General features: G+C 42.7%; 1 protein-coding gene across 5 annotated transcripts in view; it reads right to left on the bottom strand.

The window, feature by feature from the left end:
- ACOT11 (acyl-CoA thioesterase 11) overlaps nt 1-19,090 on the bottom strand; it is a 186,857-nt gene that overhangs the window by 48,725 nt on the left and 119,042 nt on the right. For 3 of the 5 annotated variants that reach the window (XM_070745972.1, XM_070745973.1, XM_070745970.1), the window contains exons 3-4: nt 17,130-17,304; nt 6,155-6,224 (exon numbers count right to left, since the gene is read on the bottom strand). In XM_070745972.1, coding sequence (XP_070602073.1) covers nt 6,155-6,224; nt 17,130-17,304 — 245 coding nt within the window. Of the gene's footprint in view, nt 1-6,154; nt 6,225-17,129; nt 17,305-17,928; nt 18,281-19,090 lie in introns of those variants that run through there. The other 2 variants (XM_070745974.1, XM_070745975.1) reach the window with 2 other exon arrangements.

Here is a 19,090-nt window from a genome sequence, read left to right as displayed (position 1 = left end):
AACTAGTGTTGGCTTTCCCTCAACTTTCAGTTGCCTCGTGGTGTAGAATTAAATGGTGAAGTCATAAGCACTGTCATGAGAAGGATTTTCCAAATGATATTGGCCCTTGCTTTAACATTTCATTCCAAAACATTTTGTTACAGGAGTTAAGGTGTTAGACAGGAATTGATAAGGCCACAAAGATTCACCAGCTAACTTTGGGTCAATCATGCTTGAATAACCCACCATTCTGTATGGTGATGGGATGGAATAAATTCATAACATTCACTAAACTCACCACAACAATTAATACTGGAGAGTAAAGACTGCAAGCTCCTTCTTGTTCCTTAATCATCAAAGAACATAAAACCCATCTTAGCATGTCCTCAAGTGAAGTTTAAGTACAGGCAGTCCTCATTCGTTTAGTGACTATTTGAAGTTACACGGGCATTAAAACAGGGATTTATGACCTATTTTCACATTTACAACAACCCAATGATCATGTAATCAAAATTTGGATGCTTGGCATCTGACATGTATTTATGATGGTTGCAATGTCATGGGATCATGAGATCACCATTTGTAACCTTCCCAGATGGCTTTCAACCAGCAAAGTCAGTGAGGGAAGCCAGACTTACTTAATGACTGTGTGATTAATTGAACAAAAGTAATCTGTTTAACAATTATGCCAAAAAAGGTCATAAAATGAGGCACAACTTACTTAACAACTGCCTCACTTAGCAATGGGAATGTTGTCGAGGACTACCTGTACAGCTTAAAGAAGGATGAAACATAAATGGAGCATATATGGAAGACACAAAATGTTTTAGATAATAAAGGCAAACAAAGGATGATCTACTGATGAAACCAAAGGACAATTGGAAACAATGTATTATATGAACCAAATGACAGAATGAAAATTGAATTAATGGGATATAGAACAATGCACTTTAATGTACCGTGTTTCCCCAAAAATAAGACCCTGTCTTCTTTTTTTTTTTGAACCCTGAAATAAGCGCTTGGTCATATTGTCATGCACTCAAAAGTTTGATTGGGCTTATTATCAGGGGATGTCTTATTTGGGGGTAAACAGGGTAGATACAGTGATCCCTCGATTTTCGCGGGTTCAAACTTCGCGAAACGGCTATACCACGGTTTTTCAAAAAATATTAATTAAAAAATACTCTGTGGTTTTTTTTCTATACCACGGTTTTTCCCACCTGATAACGTCATACATCACCAAGAGTCACTTCTCTCTCTTTCTCTCTTTCCTGTCATTCTCTGTTTCAATCATTTTCTCATTTCTCTTTTTCTCTCCACTTTTTTCTATCATTTCTCTCTCTCTCTCTCTACCTTCCACTCTCCCCCCTCTTGCTCTCTCTCTCTCTTTCTCCCTCTCTCTCTCCCTCTCTGTGAGAATGCCTGCCCCACCTCTCCTGCAGCCCCCTCGCTGATAGCTGGGACGAAAACGCTCTCAGCTAAGTGACTGTGAGAGGGGCGGGGCGGGCATTCTCAGAGCAGCTAGCGGCCGAATGAGGAGGATAAGAAGCTGTAGCCACCAGCGCTGCTGCAGGAGGACCCATGTCCCAAGAAATTCGGTGAGAGGGGCGGATCGGGCAGGGGGGGGGTAGCGGCGAGAGGGCCGGAGGCGCTGGGGGGGTGGGGGGGCGGGGGCGGCCGACATTCAAAACAATCTTTGCCGGCCTCAGCACTTTCGTCGCTCCCCGCCCCCAACTTCAAGCCCGACTCCTTGTGCGGCCTTGGAAAAGGGTGTGTGGGGGTAGTTTTTGGCTGTCCATAGCCAAAAATGGTGTTTTTACTTCCGCATCTCTACTTCACAGAAATTCAACTTTCGCGGACAGTCTGGGAACGTAACCCCTGCGAAAATCGAGGGATCACTGTATTAGCCATTACTGTTTAAGAGTTGTTTCAGGTTTTGCAGAACATCTTCTATTTTAATTGTAAATATTTCAAAGCAGGACACAATTATGAAGTAATGTATGGTTTAAAAAGACTAAACAAATCTGAATTGATCTGGATTATAATTCCCGTAGTAAATGACTTATTTCATGCCAGTTGGGGCTTCTAAGAAACTTATTCCAAAATGGTCAGCAAACAGTAGCTCGCTTATCCAGATTCTACCCAAAGTAAACCCTAAATTTATTTCTTATGGCTTAATTTGCTGTGCAACCCAAGCAAACCATAGTTTGTATTAAAAAGCATGGTTAGTGTGGGATCTTAGTGTCGTTCACTTAAATAGAACTTACATATTGGAAAATGCACAAAAAAAAATCAGCCATTATCTTTCCTTCTCTGTTTCTTCCTATTTCTCAGAAAAGTTATGATACATGCACACATTTTAAAATATTTCTGTAAAATTCAGAGTGAAGAGAAATTATTTCTAGATTCTTTTCAGAGGTCTAAGCTGTAGGACATAATAACTGAGTTATAGCTCCATCAACTGACATTAGGACATGACAAAACAGGTAGAAAATGTAATACTCCATAATTGCACTGTACTTTGGATGATTTGATCATTAAAAAACATCCCAAAGAAGCTTGACTCTTCTCTAGAGTTTTAGAGCATAAAAATAAACATCCATTGTGGGCCAACTGAGTCATCTTTTTGATGTTTTAGTTGAACCCTAGAAAAAGAAACCACTTCCATTTTAAGCATCAAGAAGGAAATCAAATGCATCTCTAAAACAAACTCCTCATTTGGCAATTGTGTGATTTTTAGAAACTAAAATAATAGGTGAATAAACACCCCTCAATTTTTCAATACAGATACAGTGGTACCTCTACTTAAGAACGCCTCTACTTAAGAACTTTTCTAGATAAGAACTGGGTGTTCAAGATTTTTTTGCCTCTTCTTTTTTAAGAACCATTTTCTACTTAAGAACCCTAGCCAGGAAAAATTTCCCAGGAAATTTGAGAGCGGCATGAAGGCCCAGCCAGTTTCCTGCCATTCCCCCTGGGTTTCTCTCTCTGGCGCAGTATATGGGACGCAGCCTCGTGCTGGGTGTATGGTAGGTGCGTGCTCCTCCTTGCCGCCTCAGAGTCCCTCTTTTTTTTTTAAGCCTTAAAATTTTGGATTTTTTTTATTCTCCTCACCTCACCTTCTTCCTTCATCAGCCTTTTCCTCTTCTTCCTCCTCCTCCTCCCACCCAAATTCCAAGCTTTTATTTCTTTCCTAATGGGTTTGCACGCATTATTTGCTTTTGCATTGATTCCTATGGGAAAAATTGCTTCTACTTACAAACTTTTCTACTTAAGAACCTGGGAATGGAACAAATTAAGTTCTTAAGTAGAGGTATCACTGTACTTGATTTAAGACTATATTAAAGACGGTTCATTATTAGAGTCATAAGTCACAATGATCATAAAATTGGTTATCCACATGATTGACCCAATTTTATGACCATTTTTTTGTGGTGGTTTGTTATGAGCTGGTTTTGCCAAAAACTTAAATAAATGTCAGTTTTGGGGAAAACATACAAAAAATATGGTTACATGATTGCAAAATAATGTCAAAACAGCCATAAATGTGAGCTGGTTCCAAGAGCCCAACATTTGGCCACATGATCACCAAAGGCTCCTGGACAACGGAATTGGATCATAAGTACCACCTGGAGGCCCATTCTAAACTCAAATGGTCACTAAGTGACTGTGATAGTGGTAGTTTGACAATCACCTATGTTCCCCCAAGTAGTTAGTTTCTTTTGGAGTCTAGATTCAAGGAACTTCGAGAAGATGCAGAAAATGAGTAGAGACATTTAGCTATGCCAGGGCTAGCAGTAGATTAGGAAACCAGTAGCCTATTCTACTCTACAAATGTGTACAACAAAGGTCCATACCAGACTTCATTCTTTCCACATGCGTACCAAGGAGAATTTATAAGCATCTGTCTGACATAAAAGAGGGGTGAGGAGAAAAAACCAAAAGTGTCAAAAAAAAGATCACATATCACAATAAAAAGATACTCTCCATAAAACAGTTTTGGTAGGATCCAAGGGATGTAATATTTCATTAAGGAATAACAGAATTCCATCCATAGTTCTGAGAACATTATCATCCATTGTCCAGTGTCTCTTCCTTTAAAGCAGGGACCCCCAAACTTCTGCATAGCAAATTTGGCTGGAAAATTCTGGGAGGAAGTCCACAAGTCTTAAAGTTGCCAAGTTTGGGGAAATCTGCTTTAAAGTTCTTTCCAACAGAACTTTCTATTTTTGGATATTACTCAAGGGAGCTGTGGCATAGTATAACAAATAAAAGGAAAGGAAAATAATGTATCAATTAAAAGGCATAACCAGTGATGGGCTCCTACAGGAACGGTCAGGAACGCAGTTCCGGTATTAAAATTTGGAGCTCCACCCCAGAGCACCCAATTTGCACTGAAAGATGTTGAAACAAAATGCATAAGCCACGCCCACAGTGTGGTAGTAAAATTTTGGGTAGCCCATCACTGGGCATAACCCACTCCACAAGAACATTATGCCAGGCTGCTCTTAAAGCTGTATTAAATTATTTCTGTAAAGAAAAAAGATGAGAAAGAGATTAAAAATAGCAGACAAGATGGTAGGAATGGCCATTTCAATTTTGCTTGTGTTCAACCACGTAGCTTATTCAAATACCTGCATCTTTTCATTGGTAAAGAACTGACTTTACAGGTAGTCTTTAAACATGATCTAGGTATTGCCCACAAGATCATATGCTGCAACGTCCTGCCTGTCAACGACTAATTCAGCTTCAACTACCACAACACAAGAGCACACAACAGATACAAGCTTAATATTAACCGCTCCAAATTGGACTGTAAAAAATACGACTTTAGTAATCGAGTTGTTGAAGCGTGGAACTCATTACCGGACTCCATAGTATCTTCCCCTAACCCCCAACATTTTACCCTTAGACTATCCACGGTTGACCTCTCCAGATTCCTAAGAGGTCAGTAAGGGGCGTGCATAAGTGTACTAGCGTGACCTCCTGTCCCCTGTCCTATTGTCTGTCCTATATCTCATATATAGTATCTACTATTCCTATATCTTGTCTTCTATTCTTTTATTGATATATTTTATTCCTTTATTTTCACTTCTATTCTTTCTATAATATATCTTACTTGAGTATATCCTCTATAACCTTCATTGTACATTATTGTGCATTGGACAAAATGAATGAATGAATGAATGAATGAAAAAATAAAATAAAATAAAATAAGAAAATAAAATACAATACAATAAAATACAATAAAATAAAATACAATACAATAAAATACAATAAAATACAATAAAATACAATAAAATACAATAAAATACAATAAAATAAAATAAAACAAAATAAAATAAAATAAATAAAATGTTCTTTTAGTGATCGTTCAAAGTTAGAACAGTATGGGAAAATGTGACTTATAACCGTTTTCAGAACGTTGTTGGTACAAGCCCTGTTTTTTCCAATAACATGAGTAAATAATTCCATGCTAAATAAGTAAACAATCTGACCCAAGAACAAAGAGTTTCCTATGTCTTCCTTAGGCTGGAATAAATACAATTGTTTAATTGAAGGGAAAATGGACTCATGTTAAAATGCATAATTATTCTCGGTATTATCAAAACATGCCAGAATTCCATAGTTGGGCGTTAGCTCCTTCTAAATGAGCAAAATACCAACCCTGTATCCTATGTTCCAATATCATCCTTTCCTAGATTTCTGGGGCACAACAGCAAAGGCAGCATGTTTTCAATGACTGAAAGCATTTTTATAGAGAAACAACTTTAAAAACTATTCCAAAATGGACCCCTGCAGTTGAAACAACCCTGTGGTTCTCCTGTTCTTGGGAGAAGCCTACATGAATGCCTTTCGACATTAAGAAAAGCCAAAGACTATCATTATTTGCACAGTATTCTCAGTTAAAATCATAACATGCACGCCACCACAGTTGAAATGCTTGTCCCACCCTCCTGCTTAACTAATAGCTCATATGCACATTCTCTCTCACACACACACCCTTAATATTGTTCATTGGCTCCATGACTGAGAATTGGCAAAGTTATTCAGGCTATAAAAAGCTAATTAATGTGATACAGATTTCGTCTACTTCTTCATTTGCTGAAAGCACCAGGAAACATCTATTTAAAAGCCAGTTGAACAGCAAAAGGCAAGGAAGTGAGCCAGTTACCTAATTGTGTGCTCAAAATAGATATCATCCACTGAAGCTGTGACGCAAGGGCAGCCTGCATGCCTCTCAGCTGAAAAGACAAACAAACCACATTAGTTATGTACATCGCTGCACCAAAAAGAGCTCCCCCCCCTTTCATTGCAATTAGCTTTAGAATGGAAACGAGAAATCCTAGCTGCTAGAGCATAATCTGTACCCCATGGCACACATTCTACTGTGCAAGAATTATGGGGTCCGATACATGAGGCTTCTCCAGAAAAGAGGATTTACAGGGCTGGGAAAAATTCCAGGCACGTGAATACTCTGTTGCCCAGAAAGCTTACTGATGAAAGGCCACTGAATCTGAAAAGAGGGTTCAGCTTTTTTATTTTTTATTTTTTGCAATGCCAACTCCAAAGGATGCATTGCTAGCTTTCCAACACTCCCTTTACTAAAAGGTTATCCACCTCTTCTAATACAGGGATTATGTCTACAGTTTTATGGGCAGTTCTAACTTGCAAGCTTCAATTTCATTTTACAGGCAGTTGTTCAAGAATAGTACAAGAAACCACACAAGAACAGCCTCTATCAACAGATGTCTTCGATCACATTTAATTTAATGTGAGAACCGCTAAAAGCCGTAACTATTTTAACTGCCATGTTAAGGTTAAACTGAGGAAATTGTAAGGGGCAATTTTAATAAACAATGCTTATTTTATTTGTTTGTTTGTTTGTTTGTTTGTTTGTTTGTTTGTTCGTTCGTTCATTCATCCATTCATTCAATTTTTATGCCGCCCTTCTCCTTAGACTCAGGGCGGCTTACAACATGTTAGCAATAGCACTTTTTAACAGAGCCAGCCTATTGCCCCCACAATCCAGGTCCTCATTTTACCCACCTCGGAAGGATGGAAGGTTGAGTCAACCTTGAGCCGGTGATGAGATTTGAACCGCTGACCTTCAGATCTATAGTCAGCTTCAGTGGCCTGCAGTACAGCACTCTACCTGCTGCGCCACCCCGGCTCATTGGTAAGGGTAAAGAGGAGCCTCCATATATACAGTATATCTCCTGCTCTTCAGAAGATTGTTAAATATAGCAGAACAGTAGTAGCGTAGTCTCACTGCCTCTTCCTGACGTTATTCACCTGACAAAATTCAGGAGCCAGGCCAAAGATGCAAGCTTGCTTTTATTCTCTTCTGTAATCCAAATGCCAGTTGCCAGTTTCAGAATTCTTGTAGTTAAAGATTTTAATGGCAAGTAAATGGCTGAGATTTGTATCTTTGGTTACAATCCATCACAAGATGGATCAATAAATCCTAATCCCTTGGAGACAGGCTCTGTCTCTAGAGATGAAAATTTGCAAAAAAATATTTGGGTTATGGAAAATTGCAATTAATGGGGAAATGTTACTAGAAGTCTATTCTGAACTGTTTTAATCTGAAAGGGAAATAATTAATAGCAACAACTATGAAAATGTTTCCTTAAATGAAATTGAAAGCAGGGAATATTTTTATCAGGAAACTTGGAGGCTTATTGTCTCAGTTATATACACTATATGTGTGCTTTATCTCTGCTTAGAAAGGGCCCCAAAATCAACATTTAAATAGTAATATGGAAGAGTCCAATGTCCAAATATCAAAAGTCCAATGCTGCTTGCATGCTTTCTTCTCAGGGATTTCTCTGAATCCTTATCCTATACAACAGTGATGGCGAACCTTTTTTTCCTCGGATGCCGAAAGAGTGTGGGCCTGCGAAATTGCGCATCTACGAGTGCCCACACCCATAATGCCCAGGGAAGACAAAAACAGCTTCCCCTGCCCCCCAAAGGCCCGCTGGTGGCCGGAAATGGCCTGTTACCTGACTTCTGGTGGGCCCAGTAGCTCATATTTCACCCTCCCCAGGTTCCAAAGGCTTCCCTGGAGCCGAGTGAGGGTAAAAATGCTCTCCCCCCCCCCAGAGACTCTCTGGAAGCCAAAGATGCCCTCCCAGCACTTCTGTGCCCACATCCATAATTCAATGCCTGGGGAAGGCAAAAAAAAGCTTCTCCCATTCCCTGGAGGCCGGAAATGGCTTGTTTCCCAACTTCCCAGTAGGCTAGTGTTTCACCCTCCCCGGGCTCCAAAGGCTCCCCTACAGCCAGGGAGGGTAAAAACGCCCTCCTTCATTCCCCGGGAGGATCTCTGGAATCCAAAACACCCTCCTAGAGCCTCTGTGCAAGCCAAAAATCATGCGCGTTGCAGGTGAGCTAGGGCAACGGCTCACATGCCAGCAGATATAGCTCCGCGTACCACCTGTGGCACCCATGCCATAGGTTCGCCATCACTGCTATACAACTTTCTTACACTAGCTATATTAATAAAAATGTAAATGTAAGTTTGTTCGGGATGTCAAGTCTCCAAAGGTTCTTCACTGATTGCTTTGAAATTTTGACACAGCATTGCATTCGATCACAGCCCTTTTTATATACCTATATTATATAGATGTCACATCTGTGACAGGTAAAAACTGGTGACAAACATAGGATTGACCACGTTTTGATTGGCTGGTGAAAAAACAGGGGGTTGCTTGGCATAGGAGGCACATTTTGATTGGCTGCTGATAATTATTTCAACTGCCATAGGAAACTCTCCTCAGAACATAAAGGAATCATACCGTGTTTCCCCGAAAGTAAGACAGTGTCTTACTTTCTTTTTACCCCCAAAAGCCCCACTACCTCTTACTTTTGGGGTATGTCTTACATTGGAGGCAGAGGCGCACGGGGAGCTGCCGGAAAGGAGGCGGGCGAAGGTTCGCTTCCCTCTACTTTACAAGGAAGGATTCAGAGAAAACGTCAGGTCTATTTAAAGCTTCAGCAGCAAACAGGTTTAGAAAGGAAGCGAAAAGTTTCCCCTCACACACACACACACACACACACACACACATCCCGATCCTTCAACTGTGGCGCGAAGGAAGCACCGCTTCTTCTCAGGGAACTTCCTCTCGCCTTGTAGCGACGTGGGCAGAGGATGGACGGAGTAGGGGAGGTGGAGGGGGGGTTTGAAAGTCAGAAAACGAGGCGCGTCCGTCAATCCTTGGAGGAAGGGGGACTGTGACAGCTCTGGGCGATCCTCCGGGAAAGAGTCCAGCAGGCGCTTGAAGAGGCGGCCCAAGTCCGAGTAGCTGCGGTGCAAGTAAAGGACGTTGCGGTCCGACCACTCGGTCCGGATCTCGAAGAACTTCTCCTCGTCCCCGCGCCGGTTGACGATCAGCCTCTGGATGCCGTTCACCCAGCAGCCCCGCACGTACATGTTCACCAGCGAGGTGCCCTCAAACACAGCCGAGGCCATCCCGCATAGCAGCCCCGGTGGCGAAGAAGGATGGGGGACAGGGGGGAGACGGCGGAACTCCCTCCCGTCCTTCGCTTAATAAAAGCCGCCCGGCGGAGCCACCATGGTCGGAGCGGGGCGTCGGCGACGGCACAAGAAGGCGCTGCCTTCAAGCTCCACGCAGGGCGGCCACAGGCGCCTCCGGCATTCTTCGCCCAGGCAAAAGACAAGGAGGGGAGGTTCTCTCAGCCGTCCTCCTCCGCCACCGCCGCCTCCTCTCCCTTGACTACAGCGTTGCTTCTTGTGGCTTTTGACGCTTCCTTCCTCTTTTCTTTCCCTCTTTTCCCCCCTCCTTTGGCGACCTTCCTCAACGTTTGAGAGGGCAGAACCAAAGAATCCGCTGCAAGCGGCCAGGACTAGAAGACCGGTTGGACTAGAAGCGGTTGGACTAGAAGACCTCCAGGGTCCTTTCAAACTCCCTTACTCTGAATAAATTGAGCAGGGGGGTTAAAAAATGTAAATGTTTGTTTGTTCATGATCTAAAATCTCCAAAAGTTCTTCACCAATTGCTTTGAAAATTGCTTTACAAGTAAGTTTGGCTACAAACCATGGGATTTGCCTCCTAAGTATTACATGCATGGGTGGAACTAACAACCCTGCGATGTAGGCCACTCTTATCTTCTTTTTGCAGATGGGTTGGGCCAGTCTCTTAAAGCAGGGAGGGAGAGAGAGAGAGAGAGAAATGTCCAAACATCACCCTGTTCTCTAATGTTAATCCCTTCCAACTCTGTTCTTCTGAATAAATTGAGCAGGGGGTTCAACTAGAAGATCTCCAAGGTTCTTTCCCATTCTTATTCTGAATAAAAATTGAGCAGGGGGTTGCACTACAAGACCAGGGGGTTGCACTACAAGATTGAGTCACAGCAATGCGTGGTTGGGTATGCTAGTATTATATAAAACTGTAAGAAAAAAGAGGGGAGCTTAGTAGAGCTTAACAGTTCCATTGGGGCCACTGACTACACTAACGTGCCATAATAAAACATAAGATTATTTTGTTACCTATTTTTATTTCTTTTAATGTATTATTAATTGGATTCATATTATTGTTCTGTTTTTGTACATGTTGTGAGCTGCCTGAGTCCTTGGAGAAGGGCGGCATACAAATCCAAATCAATCAATCAATCAATAAATAAATATTTTCTTATATATTAAACTGAAATGAATATGATGGTTAAGACAACCTTTCTCTGAAGTTGTGGCATGGTAATATTCAAGCATTCACAATCATATGATTATTTTAAAAATTGAGCTGGACTAACAGAACTTGAATTCACTGTTGTCAATATCTTTCATTAATTGCTTTACAAATGAAGAAGAAGGGGAGTTTTATAAGGCTCTATGAGTCGACAAGAGTTAAGGTCCTTTGCAGGAAATCTGTGATGCCAAAGAGTTCATCCAATTATAGCTTTCCATAATTTCTGGGTATGCTGGTTAGGACTGTGGGAGTATCTTAAAAGCAAAGGGTCTACCTTTATTCAGTTGTTTCTGTGCAGCCCAATAGATCTGGCAGGGCAGCATACTCTGGTTCCTGCCTATTAAGAATTGTCATTTTGCAGGACCCAGGAAGCGGGCCTTCTCTGTTGAAGCACCCACCCTTTTTAAAACAACATGCACCTTGAGTTTTTTTTTTAAACCCCAATTCTGCTTCTATTTCATAAGTCCTTAAAAACTAGATATTCCTCCAGATATGGAGTCTGTAGGTTGGGTAAGCCTATCCTTGATGTTTTCTTTGAGGTGATGAGATGGCTGAGCTGATTGCCTGGAGTCATCACTCTGTTGTTATTATTATATTGTTAGTCATCATGTTTGTTTTGTTAGTTTTTACTTCTGTTCCCCATCCAGAGTTAAGATGGCAAACTGGGTAGCTATATAAAATTGATAGAATAAATTCTCCCTCCAAGTCTTTTTGGACCACAAGTCCTTTAAGACCCATCCAAGGACTCATCCAATACCAAAATCCAAGGATTATACATACCGTAATATTCCAACCGCCTGCTACCGCACGAATCCCAGCAACCGATAAGGTCCCACAGAGTTGGCCTTCTCTGGGTCCCGTCGACCAAACAATGTCATTTGGTGGGCCCCAGGGGAAGAGCCTTCTCTGTGGCAGCCCCGGCCCTCTGGAATCAACTTCCCCCGGAGATTAGAACTGCCCCCACACTCCTTGTCTTTCGTAAATTACTCAAGACCCATCTATACCGCCAGGCATGGGGGAGTTGAGATACCTTTCCCCCAGGCTTTTTTTTATATCTATGTTTGGGTATGTATATGTTGTTTGCTTTTTAAAATATGATAGGGTTTTATGTGCTTTTTAATATTAGATTTGTTTTCACTGGAATATTGTTTTTATTATTGTTGTGAGCCGCCCCGAGTCTTCAGAGAGGGGCGGCATACAAATCTAACAAATTGAATTGAATTGAATATTTGGAGGAAACCAGATGCCTATTTCTCCACCCATTGGGCTGTTTTCTGCTTCTAACCTGGTGATGGCCAGCAAGCAAATTAATGGGAGGATAGAGAACAATGGTAGATGAGCCATCTTCTCTAGCCACTCCCCCCCCCAAATTTTATCATAGTTCCTATATTCATTGACCATACATAGACTTAACCTTAACAGAATAACAGAGTTGGGAGAGATCTTGGAGGTCTTCTAGTCCAACCCACTGCTCAAGCGGGAGACCCTGCACCATTTCAGGTAAATGGTTGTCTAATCTCTTCTTTAAAGCCTTCAATGGTGAAGCACCCAGAACTTCTAGAGGCAAATCATTCCGTTGATTAATTGTCCTCACTGTCAGGAAATAGTTTCTTAGATCTAGGTTGAGCCGGGGTGGCGCAGCAGGTAGAGTGCAGTACTGCAGGCCACTGAAGCTGACTGTAGATCAGCGGTTCAAAATCTCAGCTCAAGGTTGACTCAGCCTTCCATCCTTCCGAGGTGGGTAAAATGAGGACCCGGATTGTGGGGGGAATAGGCTGGCTCTGTTAAAAAGTGTTATTGCTAACATGTTGTAAGCCGTCCTGGGTCTAAGGAGAAAGGTGGCATAAAATCCAATGAATGAATGAATGAATGAATGAATGAATGAATGAATAAATGAATAAATAAATAAATCTCTCTTTTGATAAGTTTCCATCTGCACGGAATGCTTTGGAGAATAGGCTGAACCCCTCTTCTTTGTGACTGATCCTCAAATACATGTTGCAAGTAATCCTCAACTTACAACAATTTGTTTAGTCACTGTTCAAAGTTACAGTGGCTCTGAAAAAAAGTGATTGATGATCATTTTTCACACGACCCTTGCAGCACACCTATAGTCAAGTGATTAAAACTCAGATGCTTGGCAAGTGATTCATATTTATGACAGTTGCAGTGTCCCAGAATCACCTTTTGTAATTTTCCGACAAGCAAAATCAATGGGGAAGCCAATAACAATCTTGTTACTAACTTAACAACTGTCGTGATTCACTTAACGAGTGTGGGAAGAAGGGTCATAAAAATGGGAGGAAATTCACTTAACAGATGTCTCATTTAGCAATGTAAATATTGGGCCCAATAGTGATCGTAAGACAAGGACTACCTGGTATTGGAAGACTGCTATCATATCACCCCTTGTCCTTCCTTTGGTTAGATTCGACAAACTTGGAACTTTCCCAACACCCTAAGTAACGATTTTTGAAATCTGCACTCAGGGCTTCAAATTATCATGCATGCCAACCCTTGCAAATCACACCTGGAAGGGAATGGGGCAACTCAGCACAGCCAATTCTCATTGAAAGTCTATAGAGAAAGTGCAGAAGAGGGCAACCAGGATGATTATGGCAGTGTTTTTCAAGCACTGTGCCGTGGCACACTAGTGTGCCATGAGACATGGTCAGGTGTGCCATGGGGAAATTAAACATGGGTCCTGCCAGAGTACCTCCGGAACCGCCTGTTACCGCACGAATCCCAGCAACCGATAAGGTCCCACAGAGTTGGCCTTCTCCGGGTCCTGTTGACTGAACAATGTCGTTTGGCGGGCCCCAGGGGAAGAGCCTTCTCTGTGGCGGCCCCGGCCCTCTGGAATCAACTCCCCCCGGAGATTAGAACTGCCCCCACCCTCCTTGTCTTTCGTAAGCTACTCAAGACCCACCTATATCGCCAGGCATGGGGGAACTGAGACACCTTCCCCAGGCTTTTATACTTTATGTTTTCTATGTATGTGTTGTTTGGTTTTAAATGATAGGGTTTTATATGTCTTTTTCTCTTTTAATATTAGATTTGTTCCACCGTAACATTGTGAGCCGGCCCGAGTCTTTGGAGAGGGGCGGCATACAAATCTACTTAATAATAATAATAATAATAATAATAATAATAATAATAATAATAATAATAATAATAATAATAATAAATAAATAATAATAATAATAATAATAATAATAATAATAATTATTATTATTATTATTATTATATTATTATTCCCAGGATATCTCTTTTGTGTTCATCAAAACAGGCCCAGGTGTCACACTGAGTATAAATACATTTGGAAACTATATTATTAGCTATATGTATAACATGTACTGTGTTAGAGTGTCATTTTGTGTCATTTTGGTTGGTGGTGTGCCCTAGGATTTTGTAAATGTAAAAAATGTGCCGCAGCTCAAAAAAGGTTGAAAATCACTGGATTAGGGGATTGAAAACTAAAACAAATGAAGAGCGGTTGCAGGAACTGAGCATGGCCAGTCTGACAAAGGACCAGGGGTGACATGATAGCAGTGTTCCAATACAGTGGAACCCCGACATAAGAGCTGCTCTACTTAAGAGCAACTCGAGATAAGAGCTGGGAGGGGAGAGATATTTTTGTTCTACTTACAAGCCCAAATTCGAGATACAAGCGCCAAGGAGCTGTCTCCTGAAGCCAAACGCTAACTTCCGCGTTCGGCTTCAGGAGACAGCTGCGAAGCGGCGCGCGTGTTTTAAAAGGTTGCAGCCGGCCTGGGGGGCTCGGGGGGGGGTGCTTGCAGCTTTCTTTCTTGCTCTTTTTCTTTCTCTCTTTTACCTTCCCTTCCTCTATTTCTTCTTTTCTTTTTCCTTCCCACCTTCTTCCCTCCCTCCCTCCCTTCACTCATTCCTCTCTTACTCTCCCCTTTCATAAGTTTCCTTGCTTCCTTCCTCTGTTCCTGTCCCTTCCCCCTTTCTTTCTTTCTTTCTTTCTTTCTTTCTTGCTTTTTCTTTCTCTCTTTTACCTTCCCTTCCTCTATTTCTTCTTTTCTTTCTCCTTCCCACCTTCTTCCCTCCCTCCCTCCCTTCACTCATTCCTCTCTTACTCTCCCCTTTCATAAGTTTCCTTGCTTCCTTCCTCTGTTCCTGTCCCTTCCCTCTTTCCTTCCTTCCTTCCCACCCTCCGTCCATTCATTCACCCATTCCTCTCTTGATCGCTTAAAGCCGGTCCCTGGTGCAAAAAGGGTTGGGGACCTCTGTCCTACAGGATTGGGTGGCAGAGAAGTTGAACATATGTAAATTTAAAAGTTTAAGAAAGTTTACAAGTTAAGTGAAAGAAACTTCATTATTCATTTATATGTACATGTACATTTCTTCATTAAAAACATGTCTTTCTGCATAATTTAGACTAACTTTGTGAGTTTTTTGAGGGCTGGAACCAATTAAAATTATTTACATTAATTCCTATGGGGAAAAGTCGTTCGAGATAAGAGCTGCTCGACTTAAGAGCCCAGGTCCGGAACGAATTAAACTCGTATCTCGAGGTACCACTGTACTTGAGGGGCTAACACAGAGAGGTCAGGCTGTTTCCCAAGGCACCAGAAGGCCAGACAAAGAATAATGGATGGAAGCTGACCAAGGAGAGATTCAGCCTGGAAATAAGGAGGAACTTTCCGACGTGGAGGTTGTGAGAGGTCCAACACTTGAGACTTTCAAAGGGAAACTGGACTACCATTTATCTGAAATGGTGTAGGGCAGTGATGGCAAACCTTTTTTAGCTCGGGTACCGACAGGGTAGCATGTGTGCGTATGTGTGTCCACACCCATAATGCAATGCCCTCCCCTGCACATGCATACAAGCACTGTGCTGTCCCTGTGCCTGTGCACAACACCCTCCATGCACTGTCTTCCTTCCACGCATGTGCACAGGACTCACTGAAGCCTCCGTTAGGCCATTGGGTGGCCCATTGGGCCGTTTTTCACCACCCGCAAGGTTCAGGAAAGCCTCCTGAAGCCTGGCGACCGTGAAAAATATCCCAACAGAAAATTTGGATAGAGCGAAAACAGCTGAAAAGAAAGCTAAAAATCAACTGGCTGGAGCTGACATAGGGCTACGCCTCGTGTAACCTCAGATATGGCTCCGGGTGCCATCCGTGGCATGCGTGCCATAGGTTCTCCATCACTGGCATAGTGTCCCCTGCTTGAGGGTGGGGGCTCTGGATTAGATGACCTACAAGATGCCTTCCAACACATTATTATTATTATTATTATTATTATTATTATTATTATTATTATTATTATTATTATGTCAATACAACACAGCAAACAAGATCACTATGCTGGATTTCGTATTTCATCACCAGTCGGGCGCTTCCCAAGCACCTAGGACTGCGTGATGTAGCGGCGAATTATGTTTGCCGATCCCAGTAAAGTGGCCTTTTGCAATTGACAGATGGAGATTTTGTCAATTCCGATGGTTTTCAAATGTCCGCTGAGATCCTTTGGCACTGCGCCCAGCGTGCCAAGTACACCACTGGGACCACTTTCACTGGCTTATGCCAGAGTCGTTGCAGCTCGATTTTTAGATCTTTGTATTTCGCTAATTTCTCTAGCTGCTTCTGCTGTCTCTATTATTATTATTATTATTATTATTATTATTATTATTATTATTATTCTGTCTGTCTGTCTGTCTGTCTGTCTGTCTGTCTGTCTATCCCACCCCTCTCCAAGGACTTGGAGCCTAAATCCAATTATAAAATTAACTAACATCCCAATTTCTTAAAAATCAATCACTCTCATTCAAACACTGTAACATGCATTCCATTCATCAACCAGAGGCTAATATCTAATGGTCCCAAGGCCTCAATCTCATTTGCTGTTTATTGCTGTTTTTTGTGAATAATAGCAATAATGATGATTATGAATAATAATAATAATCATCATCATCATAATCATCATCATCATCATCATCATCTTCATCTAACTTGCAGGACAATTTAACAATTCTATTTACGGTTATTATTTAAATAAACACAAATTATTTTAATTTTTGCCATTCAACTCTCATTCTGTCGTCGCCCTCCACTCGTCGTCGTCGCTTTTGCATCCTTTCTTTAATAATAATTATATTATTATTCTAATTATATCATCATTCTATTCCCTCGTCTCTTTAAATATTCGTGTAACTCTTGTCGTGCGTAGTCGTGTGGCGAATTGTCATTTAGGCCCCGCCTGGAAAAACACCCTGACCGGCGCCGGCTCCCCTCAGCGGCTCTTCCCTAACTAACCCACCCGTTCCACCTTAAGAGCGCCACGGGCGGCGCGCTCGGCCCACCCGCGGCCTCCACCCGTTTGATCCAGCCCCGGGCGGGTTGCCAAGAGACGCGCTTCCCGTCCCCTCCGCCTCAAGCCCCAGAGAGCGAGAGCAAAAGCGCGGCTTACCCGAAAGGCAGGCGGCCGTGTCGATCCACTTCAGCAGCTGGCCGATGCCGAGCTCCCCGCGGTGGTTGGTGTGGCCCGGCTGCACCATCTGACTCATCTGCACCTCGGTGGCGTTCCGGTAGCCCTCCATGGCGCGCTGCGGAGGGTCCTCCCGGGGAGGCGCCGGCTCTGCCGCCTGAAGGAGGGAGGGCGAAAGAGAACAAAGCCAGTCAACCCCTCTGGTTGAAGGGGGGTGGGTGGGGGAAATCAGCCGCAAACGGGAGCCTGGCGAGCGCTCGGTTCCTTCGCCATTCGCGGTGAACTCCGAGATCCAAAGCGGCCGAGCAGCCAATTATAAAAGCGCGCCCCGGTTCTCAAAAGCCCGCCCGGTGGCTGCTCTGGTATTCTCGCCTTGGAAGAATCCGAAAACTTCGGGCATTGCCGTCTCCGAGTCCGGCTGGACTTCGGCCAAAGCCGAGCGGCAATTCTGGAAGTTGGATCCCAATCCGAGGGGACAACACCGCCGCCTCATTAGGAGGGCCTCACACACCCACGCAACCCCGCCTTTACTTTTCCACACGCACACACAGAGAGAAACAAACACAACCTCGACTTTACTTTTCCACACACACAAACACGGCTTTTCCACACACACAAACACATGCAACACGGCTTTACTTTACACACAAACACGCAACCCGACTTTACTTTGCACACACACGGCTTTACTTTTACACACATATAACCACACGCAACCCCGGCTTTACTTTTACACAAACACACGCAACCTGGCTTTACTTTTGCACACACACACACGCACCCCCGGATTTACTTTTCCGTGGGAAACTGCCCCTTCTTTTTCTCCAGTTAAACGGCAGGTAAAAATCACACAAATTTCAGGGCGGAGGGAAAGCCCTGCGGCGAATGACAACGGATCCAAACCCAGCCGCCCCGCGCTTGGATTCCCCTTCCGGAGAGTTGAATTTGCCTTTGCCAAAGCAACGGGGCAACCAGAGCTTTCGCGGAAGTTGGGCTCTGTGCGTGCAAAGACTATAGTAAGAATGGAAAAAGTGATCAACCAACGCTTGCCCTCCGCACAAGGCTTTCCTCCCGCCTTAAGAATTAGCCTCTGGAAGAGAGAGAAATCCTGGCTGCGATCTTTAATCCCAGACGATACTGGCCAAACGAGTCCCGGATTAACCCCGAAAGGTTTTTAGGGAGGCTCCTCCTTGTGCCAGGGTGCAACCCATTTTTTTCGATTATACAAGCACTTGGAACTACTTTTTTTTTCTAATTTGGGTTGTGGGTGCTCTCTGAGTTTGGTTTTCTTGCAGAGGTTTTATCTCTATCTATCTACCTATCTATCTAATCATCTATCTATCTAATATAACCATCTATCTATCTACCCAATCATCTATCTTATCTAATCATCTATATCATCTATCTATCTATCTATCTATCTATCTATCTATCTATCTATCTATCTATCTATCTATCTATCTATCTACCTACCTACCTACCTACCTATCTCTATCTATCTATCTATCTATCTATCTATCTATCTATCTATCTATCTATCTATCTATCTATCTATCTATCTACCTACCTACCTACCTATCTCTATCTATCTATCTATCTATCTATCTATCTATCTATCTATCTATCTATCTTTGGACCTATATGCCACCTAACTTCCAAAGGGCACTAGGTGGCTCACAACCAAATACATATATAATATCATGTTTTAAAAATCCTAAAAACAGTTCAAAACAAATTACAGCAATTACAACCATTAAAACAGGTTTTAAAAAAAACATGCATATTTTTAATGTCCAGATCCCAATGGTATACCATCTGATCAATGGCCCCCACACCTGCTGGAAAAGGCAGGTCTTTACAGTTTTTCGGAAGGCCAGTAGGGTGGAGGTATCTGGTTCCAAAGGGCTGGAGCAGCCACGGAGAAGGCCCTCCCTTACAGGCCT

The sequence above is a fragment of the Erythrolamprus reginae genome, chromosome 3 (assembly GCF_031021105.1).
Source record: "Erythrolamprus reginae isolate rEryReg1 chromosome 3, rEryReg1.hap1, whole genome shotgun sequence".
NCBI lineage: Eukaryota > Metazoa > Chordata > Lepidosauria > Squamata > Dipsadidae > Erythrolamprus > Erythrolamprus reginae.
This window is presented reverse-complemented; position numbering and strand designations above follow the sequence as displayed.